At 45.7% G+C, this 15,988-nt stretch overlaps 1 protein-coding gene across 5 annotated transcripts in view; it reads right to left on the bottom strand.

Annotated features, from left to right (window-relative positions):
- SLC44A3 (solute carrier family 44 member 3) overlaps positions 1 to 15,988 on the bottom strand; it is a 156,020-nt gene that overhangs the window by 98,332 nt on the left and 41,700 nt on the right. For all 5 annotated transcript variants that reach the window (XR_005450399.1, XM_038745896.1, XM_038745893.1 and 2 more), the window contains one exon: positions 9,169 to 9,355. Coding sequence is in view for 4 of the 5 variants with exons in the window: in XM_038745896.1 (XP_038601824.1) it covers positions 9,169 to 9,355 (187 nt within the window). In the remaining variant the exon portion in view is untranslated. The remainder of the gene's footprint in view (positions 1 to 9,168; positions 9,356 to 15,988) is intronic.

Genomic DNA, 15,988 nt, shown 5'->3' with positions numbered 1-15,988 from the left:
AGTGCTTTGCACATAGTAAGCGCTTAATAAATGCCATTATTATTATTATTATTATTATTCTAATCCTGGCTCCGCCGCTTGTCAGCTGTGTGACTTTGGGCAAGTCGCTTAACTTCTCTGAGGCTCAGTTACCTCATCTGTAAAATGGGGATTAAGACTGGGAGCCCCAGGTGGGACAACCTGATCACCTTGTATCCCCCCAGCGCTTAGAACAATGCTTTGCACATAGTAAGTGCTTAACAAATGCCAACATTATTATTATTTGTTAAGCGCTTACTATGTGCCAGGTACTGTTCTGTAAAGTGAGGATTAAATCCTCCTCCCTCCACCTTAGATTGTGAACCTGCTGTGGGGGTATTTGGACTAAGCCCCCCTTTTCCTCTGCTCCCCCTCCCCATCGCCCCAACTGGCTTCCTTTGCTCTACTCCCCTCCCCGCCCCACAGCACTTGTGTATATATGTACATATTTAATATTCTATTTATATTAATGATGTGCATATATAATTATATTTATTTATATTGCTGCTATTGATGCCTATTTACTTGTTTTGATGCCCTCTCCTCCCTTATAGACTGTGATCCTGTAGTGGGCAAGGATTGTCTCTATTTGTTGCTGAATGGTACTTTCCGAGAGCTTAGTACAGCGTTCTGCACACAGTAAGCGCTCAACACGGCTAGAGAAGCAGACTGGCTCAGTGGAAAGAGCACGGGCTTGGGAGACAGAGGTCATGGGTTCTAATCCCAGCTCCACCACTTGTCAATTGTGTGACTTTGGGCAAGTCACTTAACTTCTCTGGACCTCAGTTACCTCATCTGTCAAATGGGGATTAAGACTGTGAGCCCCACATGGGCCAACCTGATTACCCTGTATCCCCCCAGTGCTTAGAACAGTGCTTGGGACATAGTAAGCACTTAAATACCATCGTCATCATCAATAAATATGATTTAATGAATGGGGTCCACGAAATACAATTGTACTTTCCCAAACACTTAGAGTGCTCTTCACACAGTAAGCGCTCAATAAATCATCATCAATCGTATTTATTGAGCGCTAACTATGTGCAGAGCACTGTACTAAGCGCTTGGGAAGTACAAATTGGCAACATATAGAGACAGTCCCTACCCAACAGTGGGCTCACAGTCTATAAATAAGCAGATACAGGGACACAGGATGGTTAGAATCCACTTATCAGGGAATTATGACTTGGCCAGAAGTGTGTAGTTAGGTATTAGAGCAAGGCCTTGGGCAAAACCCCATATATTCATTTGAATCAGTGAGATGAAGAACATACATCTATGGAATGAGTCACAGAAAGACATTTGTTAATGGAATAGACTATGGAACAAGCATCTCTAAAATCCACCCTGTCCACTACCCTGTTGATGCACATATTTATCAAATCCCACCTTGACTATAGCATCAGCCTCTCTGCTGACTTTCTGCCTCCTGTCTCTCCCCAAGCCAGTCCTTACTTCACTCTGTTGCCTGGAGAACTTTTCTAAAAAAGAAAAAAAGAAAAATTCAGTCCACAACTCCCCACTCCTCTAGAATCTCCAGTGATTTCCTATCCACCTCCGCATCAAACCGAAACTCTTTACCATTGGCTTTAATGGGCTCTCCTGCTTCTACCTCACCTCTCTGGTTTCCTGCTACAATGCAGCACACAGACTTCACTCCTCTAACACTAACACCCACTATTCCTTGATCTTGTACAAGCACTTAATACAGTGCTCTGCACACAGTAAGCTCTCAATAAATACGATTGAATGAATGAATCTTGTCTATCTCGTGGCCGTCCCCTCGTCCACATTCATTCAATTGTATTTACTGAGTGCTTACGGTGCGCAAACCATTTTACTAAGCGCTCCTGCCTCCCCCTTCATATCCGACCACTCTCCCCACCTTCAAAGCCTTCATAAAATCATCTCTCTTCCAAGAGGCCTTCTGCAACTAAGCCCTTATTTCCCCAATCCCCCTCCCTTCTGCATCGCTCTGTGCTCTTTGAGTACTTGATATTCACCCCACCCTCAGCCCCAGAGCATTTATGTACATATCCATAATTTAGTTACTTATATTAATGTCTGTTTCCCCTTCTAGACTGTAAACTAGTCCTCTAGACTGTAACCTTGCTGTGGGAAGGGAATGTGTCTGTTTTATTGTTATAGTGGACTCTCCCAAGGGCTGAGTACAGCGCTCTGCGCACAATAGGCGCTCCATACAATTGATTAATTGCGGGCAGAGAACGTGTCTCCCAACTCTATAGTATTGTACTTTCCCAAGAACTTAGTTCAGTGCCGTGCATGCAGTAAACGCCCCAATAAATACCACTGATTGATTTGCCCAAATATCAGATCACGGTTTTTCACCCATTTCCCCTCTTTTCCTACAGCACCTCAGGTTTCCAAGTTGGGGGCCGTGAAAACAAACAACCCACCTCTCAATGTATTCTAGAGCTCCAGATGGAAGGAGAGACACACACAACCAGGCTCTGTTTCTGAGCCAGGGTTCCTGCCCCTTGGGGAGGAATATGGTTATAAATGGAGTTTAGGCATCTCCGATTTACATATCCAGACATCACAGCAAAACAAAAATACCCAACATATAGGCAAATCTGAGAGTTTCCAGGATTTGGAGTGATTATAGCTCTTTTACTTCTCAATTACTTTCTCATATATTGCCCCTAATGATCTTCACAACATTACTGTTCAGTAGGGAGAACTATTGTTTCCACGGTCAAATTACAATTCAGGAAACTGAGGCACAGATCAAATGACTTGCCACTATAGTCCCTACATTCCACACACAGGGTAGCGGCAGGCCTATTTCCTGATCCCTCCCACCAAAGAAAAAACGTTTTTCCAATAGGTTACCAAGCCCTTTTTATAATCATCCATTCTGCTGTAGGACTACAGGCACTAAAGCTGGGAAAAGTCAGAGAAGCAGCGTGGCTCAGTGGAAAAGAGCATGGGCTTTGGAGTCAGAGGTCATGGGTTCAAGTCCCTGCTCCATCAATTATCAGCTGTGTGACTTTGGGCAAGTCGCTTCACTTCTCTGTGCCTCATCTGTAAAATGGGGATTAAGACTGTGAGCCCCCAGTGGGACAACCTTGTACCCTCCCCAGCGCTTAGAACAGTGCTTTGCAAATAGTAAGTGCTTAATAAATGCCATTATAAAAAAAAAAGTCCACGAGAAGTTTATCCAGAGGGATAGAGACTCCAATTGTGGTAGATTTACAGCATCTACTGGTTCTGGTAGTTACTGCACTTTCCACTCTTTCCCTCTTCTACAACCGTGAAGTACTTGCCACTGATTTGCTGCTAACAGATAAGTGTCAACTGGATAATTAATCCGCTATATTCTTAGATTTTGATCGTTGTACGGTGACAACTTCAATACTGTACAAATAAACCTCTGTCAGCTATGTAATAGACTGACAACAGCCCATCTGTAATTAGAGAAATAAACGGCTCCATCCGGCGTGGAAACCAATCAATCCTATTTTCACACCTAGCTGGCTTTTCCCCATCTTCTTTTTAAAAACACATTTACAAATATTAACACTCTCAGCTATTTAACACTTTTGGAAAGTTCAAATATTTACCTAGGGCTTAAACATTTTTTCAGACTACTGAAAAGGAGAAATATCTTGATTGTTATACTCTTGCAGGAAAGAATTGTTGAATTCCATATTCCCTGTTCTGAAGACACTTTCTAGTCCACCTTGTGAGTTTTCATTCATTCATTCATTCATTCATTGGTATTTATTGAGCGCTCACTGTGTGCAGGGCACCGTACTAAGTACTTGGGAGAGTACAATGCAACAATAGACACATTCCCTGTCCACAATGAGCTTACAATCTAGAATGGGGAAGACAGACGTTAATATAAATATCTACCTATTTATATTTATTTATAAATATTTTATATAGTCACCATCTGGGTAAGTAGCTGACTGCCTCACTACTAATAGAAGCATTAAAGCATCCTAAAAATATCCCGATGATATAATGCAGAGAGAGATGCAGATCTCAGATATGTCAGTCTGTCAAATTCATTCATTCAATCGTATTTATTGAGCGCTTACTGTGTGCAGAGCACTGTACTAAGCTCTTGGGAAGTACAAGTCACCAACACGAAGAGACAGTCCCTACCCAACAACAGGCTCACAGTCAAGAAGGGGGAGACAGACAACAAAACAAAACATGTCAAATCAATCAATCAATCATATTTATTGAGCGCTTACTGTGAGCAGAGCAATCAATCGTATTTATTGAGCGCTTACTGTGTGCAGAGCACTGTACTAAGCGCTTGGGAAGTACAAGTTGGCAAACCAATCACACAATAGGATTTCAGTGCACGGCACATAGTAAGCGCTTAACAAATGCCATAATAATTATTGCTATTTACTAAGCACATACTGTGAGCAGAGTTCTGCTTTAAGACCTTGGAAGAGCAAAACGGTTAGCAGCGTGGCTCAGTGGAAAGAGCCCGGGCTTTGGAGTCAGAGGTCACGGGTTCAAATCCCGGCTCCCCCAACTGTCAGCTGTGTGACTTTGGGCAAGTCACTTCACTTCTCTGGGCCTCAGTTGCCTCATCTGTAAAATGGAGATTAAAACTGTGAGCCCCCAGTGGGATGACCTGATCAACTTGATTCCACTCCAGCACTTAGAACAGTGCTTTGCACATAGTAAGTGCTTAATAAATACCATTATTATTATTATTATACTTAATGCCTGTCTTCCCCTCTAGACTGTAAACTCATTGTGGGTAGGGAACATGCCTGTTTATTGTTATACTGCACTCTCCTAAGCAACTAGTACAGTGCTCTGCACACAGTAAGTGCTCAATAAATACAACTGACTGACTGATGACTAGCTCTGCCCCTTCCCTCAAGGAGTTTACAATCCAGCAGCGGGGACAAACCCTCAAATAGTTACAGATGGGAGGGAACTTGTAAAGAGGACAGAGAAGCAGCGTGGCTCAGTGGAAAGAGCACAGGCTTTGGAGTCAGAGGTCATGGGTTCAAATCCCGGCTCCGCCAATTGTCAGCTGTGTGACTTTGGGCAGGTCAATTCACTTCTCTGGGCCTGTTACCTCATCTGGAAAACAGGGATTAAGACTGTGAGCCTCCAGTGGGACAACCTGATCACCTTGTAACCTCCCCAGCGTTTAGAGCAGTGCTTTGCACATAGTAAGCACTTAATAAACGCCATTATTATTATTATTAAATTAGTGCTTAAATGTACCAAAAGGGTTTGGGGAGGGTGGGGGTATCAGTGCTTAAGTGGAAGCGCTGAGGAGTCCGGAAGGGGGATTAGAAATAGCAGGGGAGGGATTAGAAATAGGGGGGATGGCGTTGGGGGGGAAGCCAAATGGCTCTAAAAGCCCTCTCCTTTGGGCTTCTGATGGAAAGGGTCTTGAGAAGCCCTCCAGAACCACTGCTGGTCAAGCAATCAATTGTATTTATTTAGCACTTACTGTATGCAGAGCACTGTACTAAGCTCTTGGAAGAGTCTGTTGGCAGACATGTTTCATGCCCACAATGAGTTTTCAAGAGAAGCAGTGTGGCCTTGTGGAAAAAGTACGGGCTGGGAGCCATGGGACCCGGAAAATCCTCTTCTGCCATCTGTCTGCTTGGGTGACCTTGGGTAAGTCACTTCCCTGTTCGGTGCCTTAGTTTCCTCATCTGTACAATGGGGACTCAATACCTCCTCATCATCATCAATCGTATTTATTGAGCGCTTACTGTGTGCAGAGCACTGTACTAAGCGCTTGGGAAGTACAAGTTGGCAACATATAGAGACAGTCCCTACCCAACAGTGGGCTCACAGTCTAAAAGGGGGAGACAGAGAACAAAACCAAACATACTAACAAAATAAAATAAATAGAATAGATATGTACAAGTAAAATAAATAAACAAATACATAGAGTAACAAATATGTACAAACAAATATACATAAAAAAAGGTGTATATATACCTGTTCCCCCTCCTATCTATGTGATTCCCATGTGGGACAGGACCTTTACCCAGCCAGATCAACTTGTATCTATCCCAGTGCATGACACAGAGTATCAGAGCTCTTAACAGAAAGAAAAAAAGGAAATAATATCAGCAGATGAAAGAACAGCCATCACTGTGACTTTCTTTTAGCGTTTGTTGGTATATATGTTTGTACATATTTATTACTGTATTTATTTAATTTACTTGTACATACCTGTTCTTTTTTATTTTGTTAATATGTTTGGTTTTGTTCTCTGTCTCCCTCTTCTAGACTGTGAGCCCACTGTTGGGTAGGGACTGTCTCTGTATGTTGCCAACTTGGACTTCCCAAGCGCTTAGTACAGTGCTCTGCACACAGTAAGCGCTCAATAAATATGACTGATTGATTGGTTAGATTTTGTGCCAAAAACAAACAAAGGAAGTAATTTCTCCCATGGACATCTGTGTCTCCACTGCCTGGGACTCGGGGCGATCAAAATGCAGTTCATTCTCAGTAACTGCCAAACAGAGGGTTTCCATCCAAACCACGCAACTATGCACTACAGACTAATTCATTCATTCAATCCTATTTATTGACAGCTTACTGCGTGCAGAGCACTGTACTAAGCGCTTGGGAAGTACAGGTTGGCAACATATAGAGACGGTCCCTACCCAACAGCGGGCTCACAGTCTAGAAGGGGGAGACAGGCAACAAAGCAGAACATATTAACAAAATAAATAGAATAAATATGTACAACCTGGGAAGGCCTCCTGGAGGAGGTGAGCTCTCAGTATCCCCACTTCACAGATTCATTCATTCAGTCGTATATATTGAGCGCTTACTGTGTGCAGGGCACTGTACTAAGCGCTTGGGAAGTACAATTCAGCAACAGACAGAGACAATCCCTACCCAACAAGGGGCTCACAGTCTAGAAGGAGGAGACAGACAACAAAATAAACCTTTAGCTGGATCAAATACCACTTGGAGACCTGAACTTTGCTGATAAGCCACAAAAGGGAGGGAACAAAGTACAACCAAGACGCACTTCCAACTTTCAACGGCACTTTTTGAGCATTCACTGTGTGCAGAGCGCTGCATTAAGCGTTCAGGAGCGTACAATGCAATAGAGCAGACCCGAACCCCCACCCACAAGGCGCTTACAGTCTAGAGGGGGAGACGGACATTAAAAGAAGGTCCAGATGGGGGAAATTGGAGAGTAAAAGAGAGGCACGGAAGTGCTCAGGGGGTTGAGAAGGGATGAGTAGGAAACTGCTTAAAGAATTCACAGGCAACACGGAGGGAAGCAGCGTGGCTCAGTGGAAAGAGCACAGGCTTGGGAGTCAGAGGTCAGGGGTTCTAATCCCGGCTCCGCCAATTGTCAGCTGTGTGACCTTGGGCAAGTCACTTCACTTCTCTGAGCCTCAGTTCCCTCATCTGTAAAATGGGGATTAAGACCGTGAGCCCCACGTGGGACAACCTGATCATCCTGTATCCCCCCAGCGCTTAGAACAATGCTTTGCACAAAGTAAGTGCTTAACAAATATTATTATTATTATTAGAGGGGAGGGTGAAAAGTGCGGGGAAATGAGGGGTTATTCAGGGAAGACCTTAAATGGATTTCCTAAAATTACAACTCCTCCAAGAGGCCTTCCCTGACTAAATCCTCATTTCCCTCCTCTCTATAATAATAATTATAATAATAATGATGGTATTTGTTAAGCGCTTACTATGTTGCCAACTTGTACTTCCCAAGTGCTTAGTACAGTGCTCTGCACAAAGTGCTCAATAAATACGTTTGATTGATTGATTAATTGTTCTAAGTGCTGGGTTAGATACAAGCTTGTCCCATGTGGGGCTCACAGTTTCCATCCCCATTTTACAGATGAGGGAACTGAGGCCCAGGGAAGTTAAGTGACTTGTCCAAAGTCACACAGCTGATGTGGCGAATCCAGGATTAGAACCCATGACCCTATGACTCCCAGGCTGTGCTCTTTCCACTAGACCACGCTTCTCATTTGTTTATATTAACGTCTGTCTCCCCTTCTAGACTGTAAGCTCGTTGTAGGCAGGGAACATGTTTACCAGAGGAGTGAAGTGACTTGGCCAAAGTCACACAGCAGACAAGAAGAGCAGTGTGTCCCAGTGTCAGTCAATCGTTTTTAGCGCTTACTATGTGCAGAGCACTGTACTAAGCACTGGGGAGAGTACAATATAACAATAAACAGACACGTTCCCTGGCATGATGAGATTACGGTCTAGAGACTAGACCCCAGTGGAAAGAGAATCGACCTGGGAGTCAGAGGACCTGGGTTCTAATCCTGCCTCTGCCTCTGGTCCGCCGTGTGACCTTGGGCAAATTATTTCCCTTCTCTGTGCCTCTGTTTCCTCATCTGCAAAATGGGGATTAAACGCTACTCTCTTCTACTTAGACTGCGAGCCACATGCCGGAGAGGGACATTGTCCAACCTGATTGTCTTGTATCTTTCCCAGTGCTTAGTACGTAGTAAGTTATTAGTAATAAATTCCATCATGAAATACTAATAATGGTAGTAAGATTATTGGGTTCTAATCCCGGCTCCATCACTTGTCTGCCGGGTGACCTTGGGCAAGTCACAACTTCTCTGTGCCTCAATTATCCCAGTGCTTCGAACAGTGCTTTGCACATAGTAAGCGCTTAACAAATGCCATCTTTATTATTATTATTATTATTATCTCATCCATAAAATGGAGATTGAGACTGTAAGCCCCATGTGGGACAGGGACTGTGTCCAACCCAATTTGCTTTTAACCGCCCAAGCACTCAGTACAGTGCCTGGAACATAGTATGCTCTTAAATACCACAGCTATTAATGATAATAATAATATTAAGCCCCATTATGGTGCCCCTGCAGCTTTCTCCTTGAAACATAAAGCCAAGGTCCTGGGCTTGGTGGTTCGCCTCTTAACAAGAATAATTGTGGAATTTGTTAAGCACTGACTGTGTGCCAGTCCCTGGCCCACGTGGGACTCGCAGGCTCAGTCCTCATTTTCCAGATGAGGTAACTGAGGCTCAGAGAGGTGAAGTGATTTGCCCGAGGCCACACAGCAGACAAGCGGCGGACTGGGACTAGAACCCAAGACCTTCTGACGCGCTCTCTCCGCTAGGCCATCCTCTTGCGCGGCTCCGGAAATCCCGCCATCACTCACCTGCGGTCCCCAAGCTGAGCAGGACTGCGACCCACAGCACCCAGAAGCAAATGAGAATGATAAATGTCCACAGTGGCTGGAGGAACAGGAAAGGAGAGTCGCCCAGGGTTTTATTCATGACTTGGATAAGTTCTATGGCCAACGGAATCTTCTTCCTCAGAGCAAAAATCAGGAGGAGCAGAATCACCTGGTAATGATAATAATGTTGGTATTTGTTAAGCTCTTACTATGTGCCAAGCACTGTTCTAAGCGCTGGGGTAGCTACAAGGTAATCAGGTTGACCCACGTGGGGCTCACAGTCTTCATTTTACAGATGAGGTAACTGAGCCACAGAGAAGTGAAGCGACTTGCCCAAAGTCACACAGCAGACAAGTGGTGGAACTGGGATTAATAATAACAATAATAACGGCATTTATTAAGCATTTACTATGTGCAAAGCACTGTTCTAAGTGCTGGGGAGGTTACAAGGTGATCAGGTTGTCCCACGGGGGGCTCACAGTCTTAGTCCCCATTTTAGAGATGAGGTAACAGACTCAGAGAAGTGAAGTGATTTGCCCAAAGTCACACAGCGGACAATTGGCGGAGCCGGGATTAGAACCCATGACCTCTGAATCCAAAGCCCAGGCTCTTTCCACTGAGCCACGCTGCTTCTCATTTACTGAGTGCTTACTGTGTGCAGAGCACTTTAGAGAAGCAGCGTGACTCAGTGGAAAAGCATGGGCTTTAGAGTCACAGGTCAAATCCCAGCTCCCCCAATTGTCAGCTGTGTGACTTTGGGCAAGTCACTTAACTTCTCTGGGCCTCAGTGACCTCATCTGTAAAATGGGGATTAAGACCATGAGCCCCCCGTGGGACAACCTGATCAACTTGTAAACCCCCCCCCCCAGCACTTAGAACAGTGCTTTGCACATAGTAAGCTCTTAATAAATGCCATTATCATCATCATCATCATCAATCGTATTTATTGAGCGCTTACTGTGTGCAGAGCACTGTACTAAGCGCTTGGGAAGTACAAGTTGGCAACATATAGAGACAGTCCCTACCCAACAGTGGGCTCACAGTCTAAAAGGGGGAGACAGAGAACAAAACCAAACATACTAACAAAATAAAATAAATAGAATAGACATGTACAAGTAAAATAGAGTAACAAATATGTACAAACATATATATATATATATACAGATGTTGTGGGGAAGGGAAGGAGGTAAGATGGGGGGGATGGAGAGGGGGATGAGGGGGAGATGAAGGAAGGGGCTCAGTCTGGGAAGGCCTCCTGGAGGAGGTGAGCTCTCAGTAGGGCCTTGAAGGGAGGAAGAGAGCTAAGTTGGCGGGTGGGCAGAGGGAGGGCATTCCAGGCCCGGGGGATGACGTGGGCCGGGGGTCGATGGCGGGACAGGCGAGAGCGAGGTACAGTGAGGAGATTAGTGGTGGAGGAGCGGAGGGTGCGGGCTGGGATGGAGAAGGAGAGAAGGGCGGTGAGGTAGGAGGGGGCGAGGGGATGGACAGCCTTGAAGCCCAGGGTGAGGAGTTTCTGCCTGATGCGCAGATTGATTGGTAGCCACTGGAGATTTTTGAGGAGGGGAGTAACATGCCCAGAGCGTTTCTGGACAAAGACAATCCGGGTAGCAGCATGAAGTATGGATTGAAGTGGGGAGAGACAAGAGGATGGGAGATCAGAGAGAAGGCTGATGCAGTAGTCCAGACGGGATAGCATGAGAGCTTGAACGAGCAGGGTAGCGGTTTGGATGGAGAGGAAAGGGCAGATCTTGGCAATGTTGCGGAGCTGAGACCGGCAGGTTTTGGTGACGGCTTGGATGTGAGGGGTGAACGAGAGAGCGGAGTCGAGCATGACACCAAGGTTGCAGGCTTGTGAGATGGGAAGGATGGTAGTGCCGTCAACAGAGATGGGAAAGTCAGGGAGAGGGCAGGGTTTGGGAGGGAAGACAAGGAGTTCAGTCTTGGACATGTTGAGTTTGAGGTGGTGGGCAGACATCCAGATGGAGATGTCCTGAAGGCAGGAGGAGATGCGAGCCTGGAGAGAGGGGGAGAGAGCAGGGGCAGAGATGTAGATCTGGGTGTCATCAGCGTAGAGATGATAGTTGAAGTCGTGGGAGCGAATGAGGTCGCCAAGGGAGTGCGTGTAGATCGAGAACAGAAGGGGACCAAGCACTGAACCTTGGGGAACCCCCACAGTAAGAGGACGGGAGGGGGAGGAGGAGCCTGCAAAAGAGACTGAGAATGAACGACCGGAGAGATAAGAGGAGGACCAGGAGAGGACGGAGTCTGTGAAGCCAAGGTCAGATAGCGTGTTGAGGAGAAGGGGGTGGTCCACAGTGTCGAAGGCAGCTGAGAGGTCGAGGAGGATTAGGACGGAGTATGAGCCGTTGGATTTGGCAAGCAGGAGGTCATCGGTGACCTTGGAGAGGGCAGTTTCCGTGGAATGTAGGGGATGGAAGCCAGACTGGGGGGAGTCGAGGAGAGTGTTGTTGTTGAGGAATTCGAGGCAGTGCGTGTAGGCAACTCGCGTGTAGACAATAATATTATTATTATTACTAAGCGCTTGGGAGAATACAATATGGCAGAGCTAGTAGACATATTTCCTGTCCACAACACGCTTCTGGAGAAACCTGAAAGCAGTCGTGTGGAGCCTGGGTAGAGCTTAATTGGTAGGAGGAAGCCCCGTGCCTGGATTGAGGCCACCTCTAGGCTGGGGGTGGGGGAGGAGGATGTGACTGCTGGCCAGAGAAGCATTAATAATAATAACTATAATTATAATAATGGTATTTATTAAGTGTTTACTATGTGCAAAGCACTGTCTAAGAGCTGGGGGCAATACAAGGTAATCAGATTGTCCCACGTGGGGCTCACAGTCTTAATGCCCATTTTACAGATGAGGAAACTGTGGTGCAGAAGTGAAGTGACTTGCCCAAGGTCACACAGCTGACAAGCGGCAGAACTGGGATTAGAACCCATGACCTCTGATTCTCAAGCCCGGGATCTTTCCACTGAGCCACGCTGCTTCTCTACACTCCACATTGCCAAACACCAAAGTCCCCAGTGACAGGGACAGTGTTTACCTACTCTGGCTGGTACTTAAGTAATAATAATTATGGTACTTGTTAAGTGCTTACTATGTTCCAAACACTGTTCTAAGCACTGGGGTAGATACGAGGTCATCAGGTTGTCCCACATGGGGCTCACACTCTTAATCCCCATTTTACAGATGAGGTCACTGAGGCCCAGAGAAATGAAGCGACTTGCCCAGGGTCACGCAGCAGACAAGTGGTGGAGCCGTCATTAGAACCCTTCTAGACCGTGAGCCCACTGTTGGGTAAGGACCGTCTCTATATGTTGCCAACTTGTACTTCCCAAGCGCTTAGTACAGTGCTCTACACACAGTAAGTGCTCAATAAATACGACTGAATGAATGAAAAGGTCCTTTGGACTCCAAGGCCCATGCTCTATCCACTAAGCCACGCTGCTGATTACTATGTGACAAGCACTGTTCTAAGCACTCGGGTGGATATAGCATAATAAGTTTGGCCCAGTCCCTTGCCCACACGAGATTCAAAGTCTAAGTAGGAGGGAGAACAGGTACTGAATCCCCATTTTACAGACAAAGAGATTGAGGCACAGAGAAGTTTAGTGACTCTGTTGCCGAATTGTACAGTCCAAGCGCTTAGTACAGTGCTCTGCACACAATAAACGCTCAATAAATACAACTGAATGAATGAATCCTAGACTGAAAGCTTGTTGTGGGCAGGGAACATGTCTACCACCTCTGTTAAACTGAACTCTCCCAACTGCTCAGTAGAGTGCTCTGCACACAATAAGCGCTCAGTAAATACATCTGATCGATTGATTGACTTTTCCAAGCTCACCTAACAGATGAGTAGTAGAGCTAGAAGTAAAATTCAAGTCCTCTGACTCCCACACTAGTGTTCCTTCCAGGATGCCACAGTGTCTCTTTTCTCCCAAGTGCTTAGTGTGTTCATTCATTCATTCATTCAATCGTATTTATTGAGCACTTACAGTGTGCAGAGCACTGTACTAAGCGCTTGGGAAGTACAAGTTGGCAACATATAGAGACAGTCCCAACAGTGGGCTCACAGTCTAGTTCTCCGCACACAGTAAACACTCAATAAATTCCACTGATTCACGGATACAAGTTCCAGAAACCAAGAACCCGGGTCTATTAGGGCAGTCCAGCCTTGCCCCTTTCCGATGCTCTCCCGAGCACTTAGTACAGTGCTCTGCACACACTAAGCACTCAATAAATAAGACTGAGGGAGCCATCTATCAACCCAGGCTTTGGTCTGAGCTTGGGTCTTCATTCCTGGGGAGGATTTAAGGGTCCGGTCCAATGAAGCATCTCTGGGTTGTTTGCCAATCATATTTATTGAGCGTTTACTGTGTGCAGAGCAATCAATCAATCGTATTTATTGAGCGCTTACTGTGTGCACAGCACTGTACTAAGCGCTTGGGAGAGTACAATATGACAATAAACAGACACATTCCATGCCCACGAGGAGTCTAGAGGTGAGCTTTGCTTGCCCTCAGTGATTTTGGAAGCTCAGGTGAGCAGGCAGCAAGCTTGTTGAACAGAATGAAGGTGAAACAGCCCTAAACGCTGGAATTACAAGCTGCTTCTTAAGTAGCCCCAGGCCCGATAACTCCCAGAGCCAGAGGTGCAATGTTTGTACGTATTTATTACTCTATTTTACTTGTACATATCTATTCTATTTATTTTATTTTGTTAATACGTTTTGTTTTGTTCTCTGTCTCCCCCTTCTAGACTGTGAGCCCACTGTTGGGTAGGGACCGTCTCTATATGTCGCCAACTTGTACTTCCCAAGCGCTTAGTACAGTGCTCTGCACACAGTAAGCGCTCAATAAATACGATTGATTGATTGATTGCAAGGAGAGAAATGAGACCAGCCAAAGTGTTTGAGAGAAGGCACGTCACCCTCAGTTCACCATGCTCAGGACCTCATTAGGGCCGAAACGGCTCATTTGCCGACTTGTACTTCCCAAGCGCTTAGTACAGTGCTCTGCACACAGTAAGCACTCAAAAACTACGATTGAATGAATGAATGAATTTGCCAACGAGAAGCAGCACGGCCTAGTGGATAGAGCCCAGGCCTGGGAATCAGAAGGACCTGGGTTCTAATCCCGGCCTCATCACTTGTCTGCTGTGGGCCCATGGGGAAGTCACTTCACTTCTCTGTGCCTCCGTTCCCTCATCTGTAAAATGGGGATTAAGATTGTGAGCCCCCTGGGGGAGAGGGACTGTGCTCCAATCTGATTATTTTGCATCTACCCCAGTGTTTAGAACAGTGTCTGGAACATGGTAAGCACTTAACAAATATCATAAAAAAAAAAGATAGAGTAGATGGCTTGAATTAGGAGTCTGCAAACGTCCGGAGCGTGGTTAGCGACTTGTGGTTCCTACAGCAGTGACTGTGCTGCTTCTCCCACCCTACTGAGCTCTCGCTGCCATCACCACCATTTTCCCTTCTCCTCCCCTTAGTTCTCTTCATTCATTCAATCACATTTATTGAGTGCTTACTGTGTGCAGAGCCCTGTACTAATCAATCAATCATATTTATTGAGCGCTTACTGTGCACAGAGCCCTGTACTAAGCGCTTGGGAAGTACAAGTCGGCAACATATAGAGACGGTCCCTACTCAACAGTGGGCTCACAGTCTAGAAGGGGGAGACAGACAACAAAACAAAACATGTGGACAGGTGTCAAGTCGTCAGAACAAATAGAATTAAAGCTAATTGCACATCATTAACAAAGTAGAATAGTAAATATGTACAAGTAAAATAGAGTAATAAATCTGTGCAAACATATATACAGGTGCTGTGGGGAGGGGAAGGAGGTAGGGCAGGGGGGATGGGGAGGCGGAGACAAAAAGGGGGCTCAGTCTGGGAAGGCCTCTTGGAGGAGGTGAGCTCTCAGTAGAGCTTTGAAGGAGCGTGCCCTTTCCTTCCATCTGCCCCCTCCTTTGGGGGATAATAATAATAATAATAATAATAATAATAATAATAATAATAATAATAATAATAATAATGACATTTGTTAAGCACTTACTGTGTGCAAAGCACTGTTTCTAAGCACTGGGGAGGATACAAGGTGATCAGGTTGTCCCACCTGAAGCTCACAGTCTTAATCCCCATTTAACAGATGAGGTAAGAGGCACAGAGAAGTTAAGTGACTTGCCCAGGGTCACACAACTGACAAGTGGCGGAGATGGGATTTGAACCCATGACCTCTGACTCCCAAGCCCGGGCTCTTTCCATTGAGCCACGCTGCTTCTGGGCCAGTTCTGGATCTTTGGGGGTCAGAAAGAGAGAGAGCGAGAGAGAGAGAGAGAGGTGAACACAGAAGAGGTGATTCTCATGACTGAGTCAACCTGGGAGCCCAAGATCAATCGATCAATCAATCAATCGTATTTATTGAGCGCTTACTGTGTGCAGAGTACTGTACTAAGCGCTTGGGAAGTACAAGTTGGCAACATATAGAGACGGTCCCTACCCTGCAGTGGGCTCACAGTCTAGAAGATGTGCATCATTTCATTCATTCACTCATACTGATGGAGTTACTGTGTGCAGAGCACTATACTAAGGACTTGGGAGAGGACAACAATAAACTGACATATTCCCTGCCCACAATGAGCTTGCAGTTTAGAAGGGTCTATGCATCTCTCATCCATGCACCACTCAAACGAGCCAACAGTAAGCAAGAATTTTGAATGCCTAGCCCATAGTAAGCACTTAAATACCCTTTGTTTTTTAAAGCAGCTCTGGGGTAGAT

This window comes from Tachyglossus aculeatus, chromosome 4 (assembly GCF_015852505.1).
Source record: "Tachyglossus aculeatus isolate mTacAcu1 chromosome 4, mTacAcu1.pri, whole genome shotgun sequence".
NCBI lineage: Eukaryota > Metazoa > Chordata > Mammalia > Monotremata > Tachyglossidae > Tachyglossus > Tachyglossus aculeatus.
This window is presented reverse-complemented; position numbering and strand designations above follow the sequence as displayed.